The sequence below is a fragment of the Gracilinanus agilis genome, chromosome 1, assembly GCF_016433145.1.
Source record: "Gracilinanus agilis isolate LMUSP501 chromosome 1, AgileGrace, whole genome shotgun sequence".
In the NCBI taxonomy this organism is placed as follows: domain Eukaryota; kingdom Metazoa; phylum Chordata; class Mammalia; order Didelphimorphia; family Didelphidae; genus Gracilinanus; species Gracilinanus agilis.
Window position 1 is genome coordinate 135767715 of NC_058130.1, and position 17508 is coordinate 135785222.

Sequence of the window (17508 nt, forward strand, 5' to 3'; positions counted from 1 at the left end):
ATATATATATATATATATATATATATATATATATATAAAGCCAGCCTCTTCCAGATTTGGCTTGTTTATAATCCTCTGGAGCAGTGGTTCTTAACTGTGTTCTGTCAACTTGCTTTTATTAATATTTTGATAACTATATTTCAGTATAATTAGTTCCCTTTTTCATCCTATATATTTTGTGTTATGCATTTAAAAATATTTTTCTGAGAATAGGATATCTATAGATTTCACCAGACTGCCCCAAAGGTCCACGACACACACAAAAATTAAGAACTCTTGATTTATATAGCCATCCAAAAGTGGAATTTTACAGTTGAGGAAACTGAGGCAAATAGAGGCTAAATGACTTACCCAAAGTCACACAGTAAGTGTCTGAAGCGAGATTGAACTCAGGTCTTCCTGACTCAGTATTCTCTCTACTTACCATTTAGCTGCCTCAGAATAGATTGCCTTACTAGAAGTCTTCCAGCAAAGGCTGGGGATCTCTTGTCAGATCCCCATATAGAGGAGATTGTTGGTCAGGGATGAGTTGGACCAGAGGTACTTTGATGTCCCTTCTAGCACTTAAGATTTACTGATTCTATGACTTATGGAGGAGCTCAGGCAAAAGAGGTGAATGTGGGCTGGACTAGCCAGGGGAGATTTTATGAAGCTAGGTCTCAAATTGGGTCTTGGAGGGTGTATAAGTTTTAATCAAGTGGAAGGCAGCAAGAAGACCCGGCAGGCAAGGGAAACCACGTGAACAAAGACAAGGAGATGAAAGTATCATGACCTCGAGGAGGGGGCAGAGATCCAATGAAGAGAGCTGCTTGGCTGGAATGTAGGCTGTATATTGGGAAATAGTGAAAGAGGACTTTCTGTATGTATAGTGGAACAAGGTCATGGATTGTCCAAAAATATAACTAGAAAAGTTTGGACTTGAAGCAGGAGAGCAAGCTGCTGGATGGCAGGAACTCCATATTTTTATCATTAAATGATGATAGAGATCTTTCAATGTGATTAAGTAAATGGGGAAATATTTGTTAATCAAAATCTGGTGTGAAATCTAACATTGTGTAATTATTACATTATGTAAGAGCAACATGCCTGATTCTAAACCTGGACCATACATTCATTTGGTCTCATTTTTGCTCTTGGAGTCTGGTATGAATACACTTGTAATCATTTGAGCATATGTTCTGTCTTGTAAGTTGCTTTTCTGTGGTTATATTAGCCTAAAGCATCTTAGTTATTACTGGCAAAAAAGTTCATGGCGGTGTAAGGTACAGAGAAAGGGAACCAAGAAAAGAAAGATGAGGCTGGGATGAGAATTTAGGCTTTCATGTTACTGTTTTCTTAATTTTAAGCTTCACTTTCCTTTCCATGTCTTGGATACCTAGAGCAATTTCTTCTGGAGCAGATTATTTTTCGACATGTGCTTCATTTAAAAAAAAAAAAAAGAGGAAAAACTTAGGAACTAATAAATGAAATTCTGCACATGGATTTTATTCTATCTTCATAAATTTATTTTTCCAAAGCAAACAGTTCTCTTCCTGTGAGCTGGGAGGTGTGGAAGCCCTGAAGCCCTGGAGTTGTGTGAATTATAGTTCAGCCTCTGGAGCAGCACCGCTTCCTCTCTCCTTTCCTTCCTGCCTACTTCCTAGGGCTTCATTTTCTGTCAGAGGGTCATCCTTTTTGAATGACTGTCAAACATATATGCAGGTGGCATAAATCAGAAAGACTAGAACACTAGTGGGCACTGAATGCTGGGTAGCTGTGTCTGATAGGACAGGTCTTTCTTATGGTGGTATTATGAATGACCTCAGTAGAAAAATGAAAACTTTTAAAGGTACTTTCAAGTAACTTTGATTTGGTTAAAGTATAATGGTTTCCAAGGAAAACCTTAACTAACACAGCATATTAATTGAAGAGAACAGTCTCTTAAAACATACTCAGGCTGAAATTTTCCAGCACATGCTAGCAGTCAAATAATGGCTCTTATTCAAATGTTTTTCCCTAGAGAGAATTATTCTTGGAAAGGAAAAACTAGAGGACAATAATTTATAAGATCATATGCTTTCATAAGGGGTCCTAAAGCATCTTTGGGTAATTTATGGCAGCTACTTAAGATTCAAAAGAACCAAGAATATTTGGGAGAGAGAAAAAAATGATGCAGTTGGTATTTAAAGGAAGTACTTAGGAAATGTGATAAAAATTTAGAGAAGCAAAATACAGAGAGCAAACAAAAGTAAATATATAAGATAATTCACCAGCTGTGCTGTCTTTATTTAGTAGTTTCAAATGAGTATGAGAATGGAAAACTAGAGGTGTCCTAGTTATATTTGCTGATTCTATTACCATAAGAAAAATAATATATTATGTTTATACTATTCCAAAATATGATCCAGGTCTTTCTGGTGAGGGCAAGAAAAGAATTAATAGATATAATTTATTTTAACCTGTAAAAGACCTTAGAAATATATTCACACTAAAGATGACTAAAAATTAAGTTATTATATAATTGGGGAAAATATTTTTTCTAGGATAAGGGACTGGATGGGAGAAAGAAATAGGGATAAAGTTCCTTCTCTGGATGGAAAAATATAAAAGTGATAACCTTTAGTGACTGATGCAAGGGCTAATTGTATTGATTTTATTTTCTTAAATTCTTATTTTTCTGTCTGAGAAAACAACTCTTAAGACAGAAAAGCAAGCAAGGTTTAGGCAAACAGGATTAAATGGCTTGCCCAGGGTCACATAGCTAGGAAGTATCTGAGATCAAATTTTAACCCATGTCCTCTTGACTTCAGGCCTAGTCCTCTATCCACTATGCCACCTGGCTGCCCTTATTGAACATTTTATTTTATTTATTTTTTAAAGTCCGTACCTTCTGTCTTAAAATCAATATTGTGTACTGGTTCCAAGGCAAAATAGTGGTAACAGCTAGAAAATGGGGGTTAAGTGACTCGCCCAGGGTCACACAGCGAGTAAGTATCCAAAACCAGATTTGAACCTTAGACTTCCCACCTGTAGGCCTGGCTTTCAAACCACTGAACCACCTTGCTTCCCCCTACATTTATTGAACATTTTTAAAGGAACCTAGAAGAGAATGTTTACAATGAAATTTCCATGTTTACAGCTGAGATTGACTTACTCTGATTAGCATAATGCCAAGCTGATGAATTTGAATTTCTAGAAGACCTCACAAAATGGCAGACTCACAAAACTAGGCAGAAAACTGGCAATGTTTCAGTGTGGCAAGTATAAAGCAATGCATTAAGGGAAAAAAATAATCCAAACTATTGCTGAGCTATCATTCGCAACATAGAAAAGAGACTGAAGAGTTATCCTAGACTTTTCCCTGAAGATATTTGGTCCAGTGTGCCCCTTTGGCCAGAAGAGCCAAGAAAAGTCGGTGTGTTATCAGTTATGATATTAAAAATAAAGCATAAAATCTTATTCTACCTTAATGTATAATCAAAATATATTTAAATGCATCTTTTCTGAAAACTACACATCAAGAAAATTCATGAACGTGGAAAAAGTTCAGAAAAAAATGACAATAATCCAGAGAGATTGAGGAATTGCCATATAAAGACAGACTTTTTTTGAAAAGCCTCTTCCCAACTTTAAAGTTAATGGCTAAAAGAAGATATGATCAATATTTTTAAGTCATTAAATATATGAATAAAGTGAACTCAAATATTGGAATTAGAGAGGATGAGAAGGGTGGGAGTATTGTATAAAGAGAAATCCATTGCAGAGATTTGGATATCCCTTTACTGAGAGATCAAGTAGTAAAAACATTTGAGTAGCTATAATTTGAGGCTCCTGCATTGAATATGGGCCTATATTTGTAGTCAGGTAATTTGGGGACCACACTGTATTAGTCCTGAATGTTATTACTTTCTCTTTTTTTTTTGATGATATTAGAGGTAGAGATCAACACTGGTTTGTGTGATTCTTTTCCTCTATAGGGATTTTAAAATGATCAACAACAAATATTTATTGAGCACTTATATACAAGATTATTCTAGATAGATTGAAGATAACTGTCCCTACCTTCAAGAGTATTAGCCATAGAGATTATGAATTGGGAAGAGAGGTCATAAATACACCTACGATGATAAACAGCAATATAATCCAGTTATGCTATACTTGACATAACTAAATAAGGTTATGTTCATGTCCTATATAACAATTGTTTCCATTCAGCCCACAAGAGAAAGAGATTTTTTGGGGGGTAAATTTAAATGATATTTAGATAATTCTACACAGAAATTAAAAAGATGCTCCAATGAATAGAGAGATCCTTACATAACCACAGATGGGGCCATCTTTGTTGACTAACCCTACATTCCCTGTAGTTCAAGAAATCTCTGAAAATATCCTTTAAACCATTTGTGAGGCTTGTAACTTTCCTACATCCTTCTAGGTTTTTTTTTTTCAGTCTACTTAGTTCATGATGAAGTATTTTTTCCCTCCCTTCCTATTTTTATTAGCATTTTATTAATCACTTCCAACTCTTCTTCTCCAGCCCTACCCCCATCTCCGCACCCGAGCACTAGGGATTTCAAGGTTCAGCTTGCATAACAGGTAATAGCAGGCATTTCCTTCTCCTGTGACGGGATATCCTGGCGCCCTTCAGTCTCTCTCTAACTCTGTTTAAAACAGACTCCAACACAGGAAAAAAACTTTAGTCTAAAATTAGCAGTTTGATAGAAGAAAGGCACATGGCTGTCCACTGTACTGTTTGTCAATGAAACAACAAGTCTAAAGAGGGCCAAAATGCATTTCCTTTTTGGGCAAAACAGACCTATTGAGCCTCAGGGGGTGATGGTGGGGCCAGTAAAGGAAAGACACCAAACACAGGGAAGGTATCTTACATTTTCTAGCTTTGGCTTTCCCCTTCAATTTCTTTGTTTCTAAACCATTATCAGAAGATAGAGACTGCTGTTTAAAGGGACTGCAAAAATAAATAAATAAATAAATAAAAATCTATTGCACCAAAAAAAGAGAACAGGACACTCCTATTTTCACCATTATACAAATTTCTTGCCAAGAAATTTCTCATTGGTACAGGAAAAATAGCTCTTCTCCACCAGTGGTGCTATAAGACAATGCAGCTTGAGTTGTGAAGGAAACTTTTTATTTTTCCTATTCTGAGATTTTTTTTCCATTCTAAAACAATAGCATCTAAAGACTATGTAATTTTGACAAATGCCAAAATGAATTCCATCAGTCCTAATATAGTATAGAATTTGTTATTTCCCTCATTATTCAGCACTTTCAAAGGTACTCAGCTTTCTGATTCAGTTTTGGAAAGAGTTTCTCAAGAAAGCCTGGGAATTATTTTCTTATCTTTCATTATTTCCAAAGTGATTCATTTTAGACTTCCATAATTTCCTTTCCTGGATGTGTCAAATCGATTCATTCATCATAGCAGAATGAAGTAGTTTTCAATTCTAGCCTTATCATTAAATAAGGTACTTACTTGCAAGTTGGAATACAGCAGCAATGGCTTCCTCCCACCACTGCGTGTCCTGTGAAATGATGGGCAAGTCCATGAGCCCCATGACAAAGATGAGCTGTCCTGCAGTGAGGGCAACAGTGGCAATCAGGTTACAGGCCCGCATCATGTCAAACTGCACTGTAAGGGACACACCAAGATACAAGAGGACTGGATTAGACTGAAACACTGGATGAAATCATTCAATACTGCTGGTCTCACAAAGAAGGTGCTGCATCACCTGGGCCTTACTTAATGATTTCTAATTCACTGTCATGCTTTTAAAAATAATATTAATAACATTCTCTTATGTTTTCCCTTTCATTGTGTGAAATCCGTTGAAGATCCTTTCCATTACATCAGGTGGTACCTTTAAAGTATATTTTCTTTAGAAAAAAGTAGCTTTCTCAAAGGGGAACATTCACAGTTTATACCACTGCTCAGGGAACTTTGCCCTAAAACTACAGTGAATGCTCTATATCAAAGCCTCTACTCAGTTACCTTCTGTCACCCACTGGACTCTGGGATAGTCTGTTTTTATTCTTATTTTCTTGAGATTTGATAAGATTGTGGCTGGTATGCCCCAATAATCAAGCACTTTCCCTTGAAAGTACAAGACAAATCAGAAAAGGAAGGAAAACAGAATGTCATCCTAAGTCTAAAGGATTCATTTTAATGCCATACAACAAGAACTTAAGTGTCTACTACATATGGGGTGCTATGGTTAGAGACAACATGAAACAGGCCTGTCCTCATGGAGCATATGCTCTACTGGGGAATGCAACAAGGACATAAATACATATAAAGTGCATACAGAATAAGTACATTGTGACCCTGGGCAAGTCACTTAGCCCCCATTGCCTAGCCTTTACCACTCTTTTGCCTTGAAACCAATACACAATATTGATTCTTCTAAGACAGAAGGTAAGAGTTTTTTAAAAAAAGGTAAATATAACTTCAAGGAACAGAAAAGTTAACTAGGGGTGTCAGGAAAGTCACTGGGCTCCTGGGCAGAGGATTTCTGAACTAAGTTTATAAGGAACCTGGGAAGGAAGCTGAGGAGAGGGGAAGTCATGGGCTACTGCAAAGAATTCTGAGCCCTCTCTAGTGACAACAGTGGACACAACTCAAAACAAGAGCATTTACTGAAATGATAGAATAAGAAAAGTGAGTATAAAACATTATCCCTAAAAAACCAGCCATGCTTTCCCACAGATACACATGGAGTAGCCATGGACAACCAGCTCTTCCAAAAAATGTATGCATGATAGATTTAAGTTTAACTTGCACTCTTGACACTTTCTGAAGCCTAGACAATGAACAAAACAGTAAATGAAACCCATATTTATAGTTTAGTGATTTCCGATGTGTACATACTCACACTGAAAATTTAATAACCAGCCAGGTTCAAGCTGGCTAGCATACCCCTAGTCTAGTGGTAGTGAGGCATCTGTGTTGAGAACACATGGCCTACATGACTGATGCCTCCATGTTGTAGGGTCCTGATGTCCTTCCTTTTTTCTTAGAGCCCCCATGTGACTTCCTGAACAGCTCCCTGCAGGCCCTGGTGTCTCGCAGTGGGTGAATAGGTCTGCTATTTGGGCCCATTGGGGTGGGAAAATGAAAATGTCCTCTCCTCTCTCCTTTGGGGCACTCTCATAGATGTGAAGGTCTCCTCTAGAGTTGGGGCAATCTTCACACACAGCCCGTAGCCAGTGACCTCCCAATTCCATCAGAAACTTTTTCACGCTGCATAAAAGGATAACAAAGCTAGACATGCCTTTTCACTTCACTAACACATTCACAGTTGTGTCTTTGTTATCAGCTCCTTATTTCTATGTTATAATTATAACAGCACCCTCTCAACCGCCCCCAACACACACAACATAAATTTGAAAAGATTGTTTGGAGCCAGATTGTGTGAAAAGCTTTAAATGCCAAATAAAAGAGACAGAGTGTTTTATCCTAGAAACAATAATGAAGCATCATCTCATATGCATTCAGTAACAAAAAATTGACAAAATTAAGTATTTCATATTGGTATAATGGAATTACTTTTTCTCTAAAAATTTGGTAAGATTTAAACATTAAGAATTAAACACTGCCTCAGTACTACTTGTGGAGTCCATTGCAAATGTTTGCTCAAGAACCGAAAAGGTGACAACACACTCAGTGAATTCTTTAGAAAAAAAGTTATTTTTAATTTATTTATATTAAATTAAAAGAAGGTAACAAAAGCAACATACAATACAGGGTACTTTATCGTTGAGATTCTAGCAGTTTCTCATAATATGAACAAAAAAATAGTATGCATTTACATTTCATACAACTCATTCATGCATCCTAGAAAAAAGCCTGAAGATTGGACTATTTCCATTCCCCATATTTGAAACTCAGACTCGTTTTCTGAGGGTATTACATTACTGGTGATGCAAATTTTGAGCTTTCACCTTCATTTGGCTTAACATAAAATAAGTACACACCACAAAAACTGGATTTTTCAGCATTAAAATGGATGCATTCTTAAAATTAATATTAAGACACTTCATTGTATCCCTCTTGCTTCATTCCACTCCTTTCTTTTGTACCCTAAACAGTTTAACTTGTCTCACTCCTAATCCTGACTACTTGCGTTGTTCAGATGTTTTAATTTATGATGGTAGTTTGTCTTGTATCATAACTTCCTATACCTTAACTGACACAAACTTTGGTTGTAGGTTTATTAGAATTTTATGTCTATTAAGAGGAAAAAAACAACTTGGCCTCAGTCTTTGCCACTAAAGTTGTTAGGGAATTTCCTTCTCCAAAACACTCTTAAAATAGATTATTTTTTAAATTTAAAAAAAGAAACAACAATTTTTACCTTCCATCTTAGAATCAATACTAAGTATTAATTCCAAAGCAGAGGAGTGGTAAGGGCTCAGCAATTAGTGTTAAGTGACCTGCCCAATGTCGCACAGCTAGGAAATGTCTGAGGCCACATTTGAACCCAGAACCTCCTGTCTTTCTATCCACTGAGCCACCTAGCTGCCCCCAAATAGATTATATAATTTCATTAGGGAAGACATGTGGAATTCTGTTGTTGAATTGTCATGTAGACATTTCAAATAACATTTCTTAACTTTATTGAACCTTAGGAAGTGGGGTTTCATATGCCAAATCAAAGCAAATAACTCAAAACTGTTTTATTTCTAAAATTGCCCTAAGAAAAACATTATTCTCCAAATGAATAATGCTGGACTGGATTATTGTGTTAGGCAAAGTTTAGGTATAGTTTCCCCAGAAATTTTTCTCAAATACTTTTGAGGTCCTAAGATTTGGGAATAGAGACTGAATTTCAGAATAACTTATCAAAAGGTACAAGTAAAAAGGGATAGGCAATTTCATATTTCATTTTTTATTCTGGTTGAGAGCCAAGCCTAGAAAAAGTCCTGGGTTCAAATTTGACCTCAGATACTTCTTGGCTGTGTGACTCTAGGCAAGTTTCTTAATTCCAGTTACCTAATAACCCTTACCATTCTTCTATCTTGAAACTGGTACTTATATCAATTTTAAGACAGAAGGTAAAGGTTTGTTTAAAAATACCTTAAATTTTGTTTTTGAAAGTTAGTTTGAAACCTATTAATCAGCAATAATTTAGTTACGTAGTTTTCTTTTCTATAATGTTTTCCCCATGTTCTCTCCTGGGCTTAAATGCTAATCCGATTCCTGACGACCATACCTTAAATATCTAATTCCCCTCTTACAATAGGTATTACTCTACCTTCAAAGTCTACCTCAAATTCCATTTATAAAAGATTTTACTGATAGTGTCAGCCCACATAGATCTCTCTCTTCAGAAATCCCAGCATTTACTTCCTAGATAATTCACTTGAAACACATACTGCTTCATATTGTTGTATTCATCTCTTTATATATAGTCCTATCTCCTCAACTGAATTGTAATTTCCTTTAGAGAAGGGATTATGTTTTATTCTTCTTGGTATGTCCTAGTACTTTATCCAAAAGAACGCATAATACATAATAGGAAAGTCTTTGTTGATGAATCAGAAAATACACCTATTAAACTACCATATTGTCCCAGATATTTTGATGGATTTATGATCTTATTTATGTAGACAGTCCCTCCAGTGGAACAAAGTACCCTAACCATGCTTGCTCATCTTGTCTGTACTCTCACATAAATTCTCCACTAGTTCCTATACATCATTATGTAGGGGGACTTCCTCTAGATACACAGTTTCTAATTTTAAAAAATTGCCCCAAATGATGTAAACTCTAAATGATCACTCTGTTGCAAATATTAATAATATGGAAATAGGTCTTGATCAATGATACATGTAAAACCCAGTGGAATTGCTCATTGGCTATGGGAGCAGGGAGGGAAGAGAGGAGGGAAAGAATACAAACATGTAACTATGGAAAAATATTCTAAATTAATTAATTTAAAAATTTTTAAAAACAAAAAAAAATTGCCCTGATCAAAAAGTGTTTAAGAATGTACCCCCAATAAACATATTTGTTAAAATGTGCAACTCATGTTGTACTCTCTATAAAACATAGACAAAAATAGAAAATTAAAGAATAATATGAAAATGAAATAAACTTTTTTCTAAAAAAATAATTTTATTAACAGTACAAAGATATTTTGCTATCACTTAAGATACTATTAGTATTAATATTTTAGTGAGAAATTTGATTAAAGATGCTTCTGAAAACTAAATTAGAACTACTAAAAATCAAAGGAGAAATTAATAAAATCAAGAGTAAAAGAACTATTGAATTAATAAATAAGACTAGAAGCTGGTATTTTGAAAAAACAGATAAAATAGACAAATTACTGGTATATCCAATAAAAAAAGGAAAGAAGAAAACCAAATTAATAGTATCAAAGATGAAAAGGGAGACCTCACCTCTAATGAAGAGGAAATTAAGTCAATCATTAAAAACTATTTTGCCCAATTATATGGCAATAAATTTAGCAATCTAGGTGATATGGATGAATATTTACAAAAATATAAATTGCCTAGATTAACAGCAGAAGAAATAGAATACTTAAATAATCCAGTATCAGAAAAAGAATTTGAACAAGCCATCAAAGAACTCCCTAAGAAAAAATCCCCAAGGCCTGATGGATTCACAAGTGAATTCTATCAAACATTTAAAGAACAATTAATTCCAATACTATACAAATTATTTGATATAATAAGCAAGTGGTTCTGATTCAAAAGCCAGGTAGATCAAAAACAGAGAAAGAAAATTACAGACCATAGATGCACATAGCGATGAACATAGATGCAAAAATCTTAAATAGAATACTAGCAAAAAGACTCCAGCAAGTGATCAAGAGGGTTATTCATTATGATCAGGTGGGATTTATACCAGGAATGCAAGGATGGTTCAACATTAGGAAAACCATCCACATAATTGACCATATCAACAATCAAACCAATAAAAACCACATGATTATCTCAATAGATGTTGAAAAAGCCTTTGACAAAATACAGCATCCATTCCTACTGAAAACACTACAAAGTCTAGGAATAGAAGGTCCTTTCCTAAAAATAATAAACAGTATATATCTAAAACCATCAACAAGCATCATATGCAATGGGGATAAATTAGAAGCCTTTCCAATAAGATCAGGAGTGAAACAAGGATGCCCGTTATCACCTCTATTATTTAACATTATACTAGAAACACTAGCAGTAGCAATTAGAGAGGAAAAAGAAATTGAAGGTATCAAAATAGGCAATGAGGAGACTAAGCTATCACTCTTTGCAGATGATATGATGGTCTACTTAAAAAAATCCTAGAGAATCAACTAAAAAGCTAGTAGAAATAATCAACAACTTTAGCAGAGTTGCAGGATACAAAATAAAATACACATAAATAATCAGCATTTCTATATATTTCCAACACATCACAGCAGCAAGAGGTAGAAAGGGAAAATCTTTGTCTAACACTTTGATACAATCACTTAGAAGTCTGGTTCTAAGTTCAGTTTATTGTGATACTCCCTGTTAATAACTGTCATATTAAAAAACAAAACAGAACCTCAAAAAAGATATAGATCCAGATAAAATAAGCACATTATCAGATATACTTAACAAATCAGGACGCTCATTTTAAAAATCTCATCCAGTAATTATGCAAAGGTTTTTTTGAAATAGTAAATTTCTATATTCTTAGATCTTAAACAGTATTTCTAAACTAATTGGAAAATATTGCACTTTTTTATTTTTACAAACTGGTTTAAAGTCCATTGAAATGATTCATTTAGAAGATTTTTTAAAAAGACAGAGAATTCTATTCAAGTCTTTAAGTGTATGTATATTTATATATTTATCTTTTATATATATATATATATATATATATATATATATATATATATATATGTGTGTGTGTGAATTTTTACAGGCCACAAGTTTGATTTTTCAGTGTCTTGCAAACCAAAATGACTTTATGCTATATTAGCTAATACCTCAAGGTACAATATCTACTTAAGGCAAGGTTTGTCATTAACAAGAGTATATATTAATGCATTTTTCAAATATTCTGCTTGATAATTTTGAATTTTTTTGACTGACTTCTTGTTTTTTTTTTAAATGTGGTTGAGAAAGGGCTTGTAACAAAAAGTATCCACTCTACCATTTTCTATTTGTTCAAGTATGTTCACATTGGTATGTCTTCAGTTTGAAGTTTTTTTGGTGGGTTTTTCTAAGTCACTTGACCATTCTTTGAAGGTTAGTTTACTCAAAACTAGATAATATAATACATCCATCTATTTATACTCAGTCATTTGTAAACCGTGCAATAAATCAAAATATATTAAAAGTGAAAGAACCATTGAGAACTCTACTGTCATTTTCTCCATGTGATGGAATTCCTTCAGGGTAACTGCCATATAATACATGATATATGACCATTTAACTTATAGACTAAGTGAAGGCACCAATGACAATATAATAAATATTAGTAAATCAATTTTTTAAGGTAAAAATAGATATACATAGAAGTTTTAATATTTTCTTCCTACACTCCAGTGGACCATCTTACATGCTTCATTTTGGAGGGCGCTGCTCTAAAATCATAATATCATGAATGGAACACATTTTAGAGAACATGCCACTTTTTTGCTTTGCTTTTCTTCTTTTTTTGAAACTAGGTCTCTTAGGCTGGAAGTACAGCCACTCATGAGTTGGACCCCATTGCTGATCAGCTCATTTTCTTATCTGATCCAATTCTCCCTTCCTTAGGCAGCCTACTATCTCCTTTGGACTACCTCCTCTCTATTCAGGGGGTTCTTAGTATTGGTGCCAAACAGTGCAAACACTTGATCAACTTTATTCCAGAGTACAAATGATCCTCCAACCTTAGCTTCTCCAGTCAGAGAGACCACAGGTGTGTGCCATTGTTTCCAGCCTCTCTCTCATTTTTGCTGCATAACCAACTCATCTCCTTTTCTAATAATACGTTTCTTCAGTATTACTTTGTACTAAAAATAAGACATTTTTAAAGGAAAAAACTATTTTAGACAAATTTTAAATAAAATTCACCATTTTTTCCAGGATCTGATCTGAGTAGGGAGCAGATGCTCAGAAAGGTAGAACTGTAGTTTATAGAAATGAATTAAGGAAGAATTCTGAAGTCCAATCTTGCTTTTTGACCTCTTCCTTCTACCATGGCTCACTTTTTTTAGTTATTTATGGCACAAATGGCTTCTCTATTTTATTGTTGTTCAAAGCCATCAACATAAACAACCCTTCTATAATTGTATAATCTTTTCTATTGCTTAGCCTGCACCAAAACTCTATTCTTCAGAGAAATGTTAGGAAGAAAGATTTCTAACTAAATTTCTCACATTAATTTGTGAATTTCAGGGATTTGAGAAAATGAAATGATCTCATGGAGGATAGATTAGGATTGGATTTATTTGGTATTTTATATTATGGGATAAATTTTGTAATTATAAAAACTTTCCTTCTTTGTAAAGTCAGCTCAATTTAAATTTGAAGTTGTCTTATTTTATACCAATGTTATTAGAATTTAGGTTCAAAATATGAGTGAAGTTAAAAGAAGGGCCTTTGAATACCATTTTTTCATTTAAAGTCTTTATGTGTGTGTCTCATTTTGCACCCTCAGTCTTTCACTTCTCTCTCAGGTTATAGGAGTATGTTTTATCATCAAATCTTATAAAAATCATTGTGAAGTCATTGCATTGATTATCATTGTAGTATAAATTATTTTCCTTGTTCTGCTTAACTATATATCAATTCATTCAAGTTTCTCTAGGTTTGATTATAGTTGTAATCGTTTTTCAAAAAATTTATGATAAAAGGTTAATACTGAAGGCTGGGAAATCTGTTGAAATCTAGTCACCATAGAATTGGAGGGAATAGTTTTTTATAGCAAGGAATATGGTTAAACAGTTAAGGAGCAACATTTCTTTTAAATGAATAAAATAATGGAGTTTCCCAGGGATTGAATCTTGGATTGACCTCATTTAACATTTTTAAAATAAATTTTCTGGAAGTGATATTACATAGTAAAATAGTCACACCTAGAAATGACACTAAGCTATTTTGAATAGGAAAATACTAGCTGGATGAGGTTTTTAATCTGTTTAGCATGAAGGCTTCTAGGAATAGAGAATGAAAATAGCAAATGAGTTTCAAACTGTACAAAATAATGTATTTGAAGTAGAAAAATCCTAAACTGGAGGATAATATAGCAGTATCTAAACTTTTTTGGTTATGCACTCCAAAGGTAAAACACTTTTGCATGCACACACACCATGTGTGTATATTTACTTATGTGTAAATGCATATACTTATGTTATATGCCTATGCTACTTTACTAATAATTATGTTCATTATACATTTTTATCAAAGATAGGAACTAAAAAGATGAGATAAAAGTCAAATCATATTTGATTCAATAGTCAATAGGCAAACACTGGAGTTTGTTGGGAAGGAAAGTGATGAGGGCAGACTTGTGCTTTTGAAAAATTGGTTTGGCAGCTATCCTGAAGAAAGATTGGAGATATCTGAGGCAAAGAGACCTATTAGGAGGTTTTTTAAATTGTCCATGAGAGATGTAATGAGGAGCTTGAACTTGAGCTGGTGGCTCTGTGAGTGGAGAGAATGGACTGGATATGGAGATATGGCAGTAGAAACAAGATTTGGCAACTGATTAGATAGGTGGGGTAAGGAAAAATGAGGAATTAATATGACACAGGTTGTAAGAACCTGGATGACTAAAGAGATGATGATATTCTCCATGGTAATAGGGAAATTTGAAAGAGATTTTGAGGGAAAGGGAGCATAATCATAAACTATAATACAGTTCACAGGCCATCCATGCTTGCTCATCCTGTGTGCCTTCCTCTGTTCTACCCATAATGAAAGAAGAGAAGTCAGGGCTCTCATTCACAAATCACATTGTCCTTGATTTTGCCCTCTGGGGACATCTACCACTTGAGGTAACCAAGAGTTGATTTGGGAGTCAAAGGGTGAGACTTCTGTGGGTACCAAGGACTCTCAGAGACCAATATCAAGCTCTAGAAAGGGGAAGTTGGGAGCTTGCACAGTAGAAGAATTTGGCAGTGTTGGAAGATAAGGGTAGTTGTGGTTGTGTTGGAGACAAAATTGGCTATCCCAGCAAAGGTAGGACGCAACCCATTTCCCTACCCTCTGATTTAAAAATTACATACTGTTTGGGGCCAGTATCTGGCATAAGATTACCATTTTCCCTTTGGAGGCCACTGGGATAGTGAATCCTGAGCTTAATTGTGACTTAGAAGAGATTCAGGAATCACCACAGTCTGCTCTCTAAGCACATTGTGCCATTGTGCTATGGAAGCCAAAAGGACCGATGAATTTCTAAACAGTATTATTGGATATAAAATGGAAAATATTATTCTATCCTTGTTCAATATACCTTCATCTGGAATTCTGTGTACATAGTTGTGTTCTATCTGCCACACAAGATGGAAGTGATATTGGAGCTGGAGAAAAGCCAGCGAAAGGAACCTCATATGTTTAAGGGAGTGGAAAGACTGTCACCTTATGAGCACTAAAAGGATTAGGACTTTTCAGTCTGGAAAGGTGAAGACTGAGGAGGAGCATCTTCAGTGTATATGAAATCAAGAAGGATGTGAGTCAAATCAATAATGATTTTTTTTAATTTACATTGGATTTTCTCATCTGCACCTAATGCAATAAACTATTCTTTCCTTACGGTGATCTTACTTTGGCTCCAGGGACACTACATTATGCTGGTTCTTCTCTCTTTGCTTCATTGCTTTCTTTTACCTTTTCTACATTCTAAAAAGTAGTCATTCTGAAAGGTTCAGTCTTTGAGTCGTCTGCTCTTCTCTCTAGCTTCATTCTCTCATAGCTTTTAGCTATCACCTCTCTGTCTCTGACCCTAAACTCTTCCAATTTCTTGTCCCAACACAAACATATTTTTCATATTTATTAATGTTTCTGTTATAGTAAGCATTCTTTTATCATGTATGGGTTATTAAATCTTGTTCATCTGACAATGCTCCCAACTGCAACATAATTAAGTTTAATAATGGGTATATCAAGTGAATTTTCCATATAACTTAAACTAATCTTTTTAATTGTCACTTTGAATATTCTAAATATTAACCATCTTTCTAAATGTACTGCATTTCAGTTTCCTCAACCTAACTGAATCTTTTCTTAATGACTTAGGATTGTCTTTCTAGGACAGAACTATAATATGATTAAACTCTTGGAGATTACTGAGAGATATATAACTGTTTGCCACCACACTAAATGGGTCCATAATGCTTTACTTTTTAAATTCTCTGATATTTTTCTACTTTTTCTCTCTCTTCCCTTACCTTTAGAGTGCCAGGTTTTATTTTTTGCCCCTCTTAGTACCTCGAGCAAAACCTCCTTCATCTGATTTGCTGTTTCTAATCTGCTTTGGGCTGGGAGATTATATAACCCAGTTTGTTAAGAGTATAGTGAAAGAGGGGCAGCTAGGTGGCTCAGTGGATATGAGAGCCACACCTGGAGTCAAGAGAACCTGAGTTCAAATCTAGCTTCAGATTCTTTCTAGTTGTGTGACCCTGGGAAAATCACTTAACCCCATTGCCTAGCTCTTATTGCCCTGTCTTAGAAATGATATTTAGTATCGATTCTAAGACAGAAGGTAAAAAAAAATTTTTTTTAAAGAGTTATTGAAGTTCAAAATAAATACACATCGAATAAGGATTTTAGAGGTTCTCTTCTAATGACCCCTTTGTTCACTGTTCAGGAGCCTTTGATAAACAACAACAGCAACAACAAAAACCCTTCAGAGTTGTCTGCAGTTTGCTGCATAATTGAAGACTACCTGCCAGTGATCTCTATGCAAGTGAAGTTTTACCCATTCAATAAATGCTTCTTAGGAAAAACTATCCTCTTTCAGGGGCCATCTCTAATTACCTGTAATGCAGGAAAGTTTGTTTGTTCTTTTGGACCTTCTCATAACTTTTAAGGTTGTCGTGTAAGAAATAGTTGATTATTCCTCACCAGCAAACAGAATAAAAGGCAGAGTATATTGGCATTGTCCAAATTGTCATTTCTGCCTCATTCATTAATTTCCCACTACACAACATATAAATTGTCCTTGACTCCACTTTAATTTCATGGTGAAAAAGTGTTTGTGTGTGGATCCTACATTGAGGATGGACAAACGTTTATACTGAGCCCTTGTGGAAGTCACGTCCTCACAAGCCCAGCATTGTACCTTTTCCTGTCATGGCATTCCTTTGACCATGAAGACTCTGAAGTGAGGATTATATTGTTCCTCACATTGAATTTTAGGACTACTTCCCTCCTTTGGCATTCTATTCATCCTGTTCTAAGGCCAAAGTTTATTTTACTTGCCTGTTTTCATTTTTCTCATCTATCTCTTCTAAATACATGCTTGATATGTCGCCAGACTGTCATCATGTTTTTGACCAGTGAGGATCATTTTAGACCCCTTGTAAATATCTA

General features: G+C 34.7%; 2 protein-coding genes across 3 annotated transcripts in view; one reads left to right on the top strand and one right to left on the bottom strand.

The window, feature by feature from the left end:
* The window catches only part of IFT140 (intraflagellar transport 140), a 204100-nt gene that overhangs the window by 129715 nt on the left and 56877 nt on the right, over nucleotides 1–17508 (top strand). The gene's annotated exons all lie outside the window — the stretch shown is intronic.
* The window catches only part of TMEM204 (transmembrane protein 204), a 62658-nt gene that overhangs the window by 16559 nt on the left and 28591 nt on the right, over nucleotides 1–17508 (bottom strand). For both annotated transcript variants that reach the window (XM_044657437.1, XM_044657431.1), the window contains one exon: nucleotides 5474–5629. In XM_044657437.1, the coding sequence (XP_044513372.1) occupies nucleotides 5474–5629 (156 nt within the window). The remainder of the gene's footprint in view (nucleotides 1–5473; nucleotides 5630–17508) is intronic.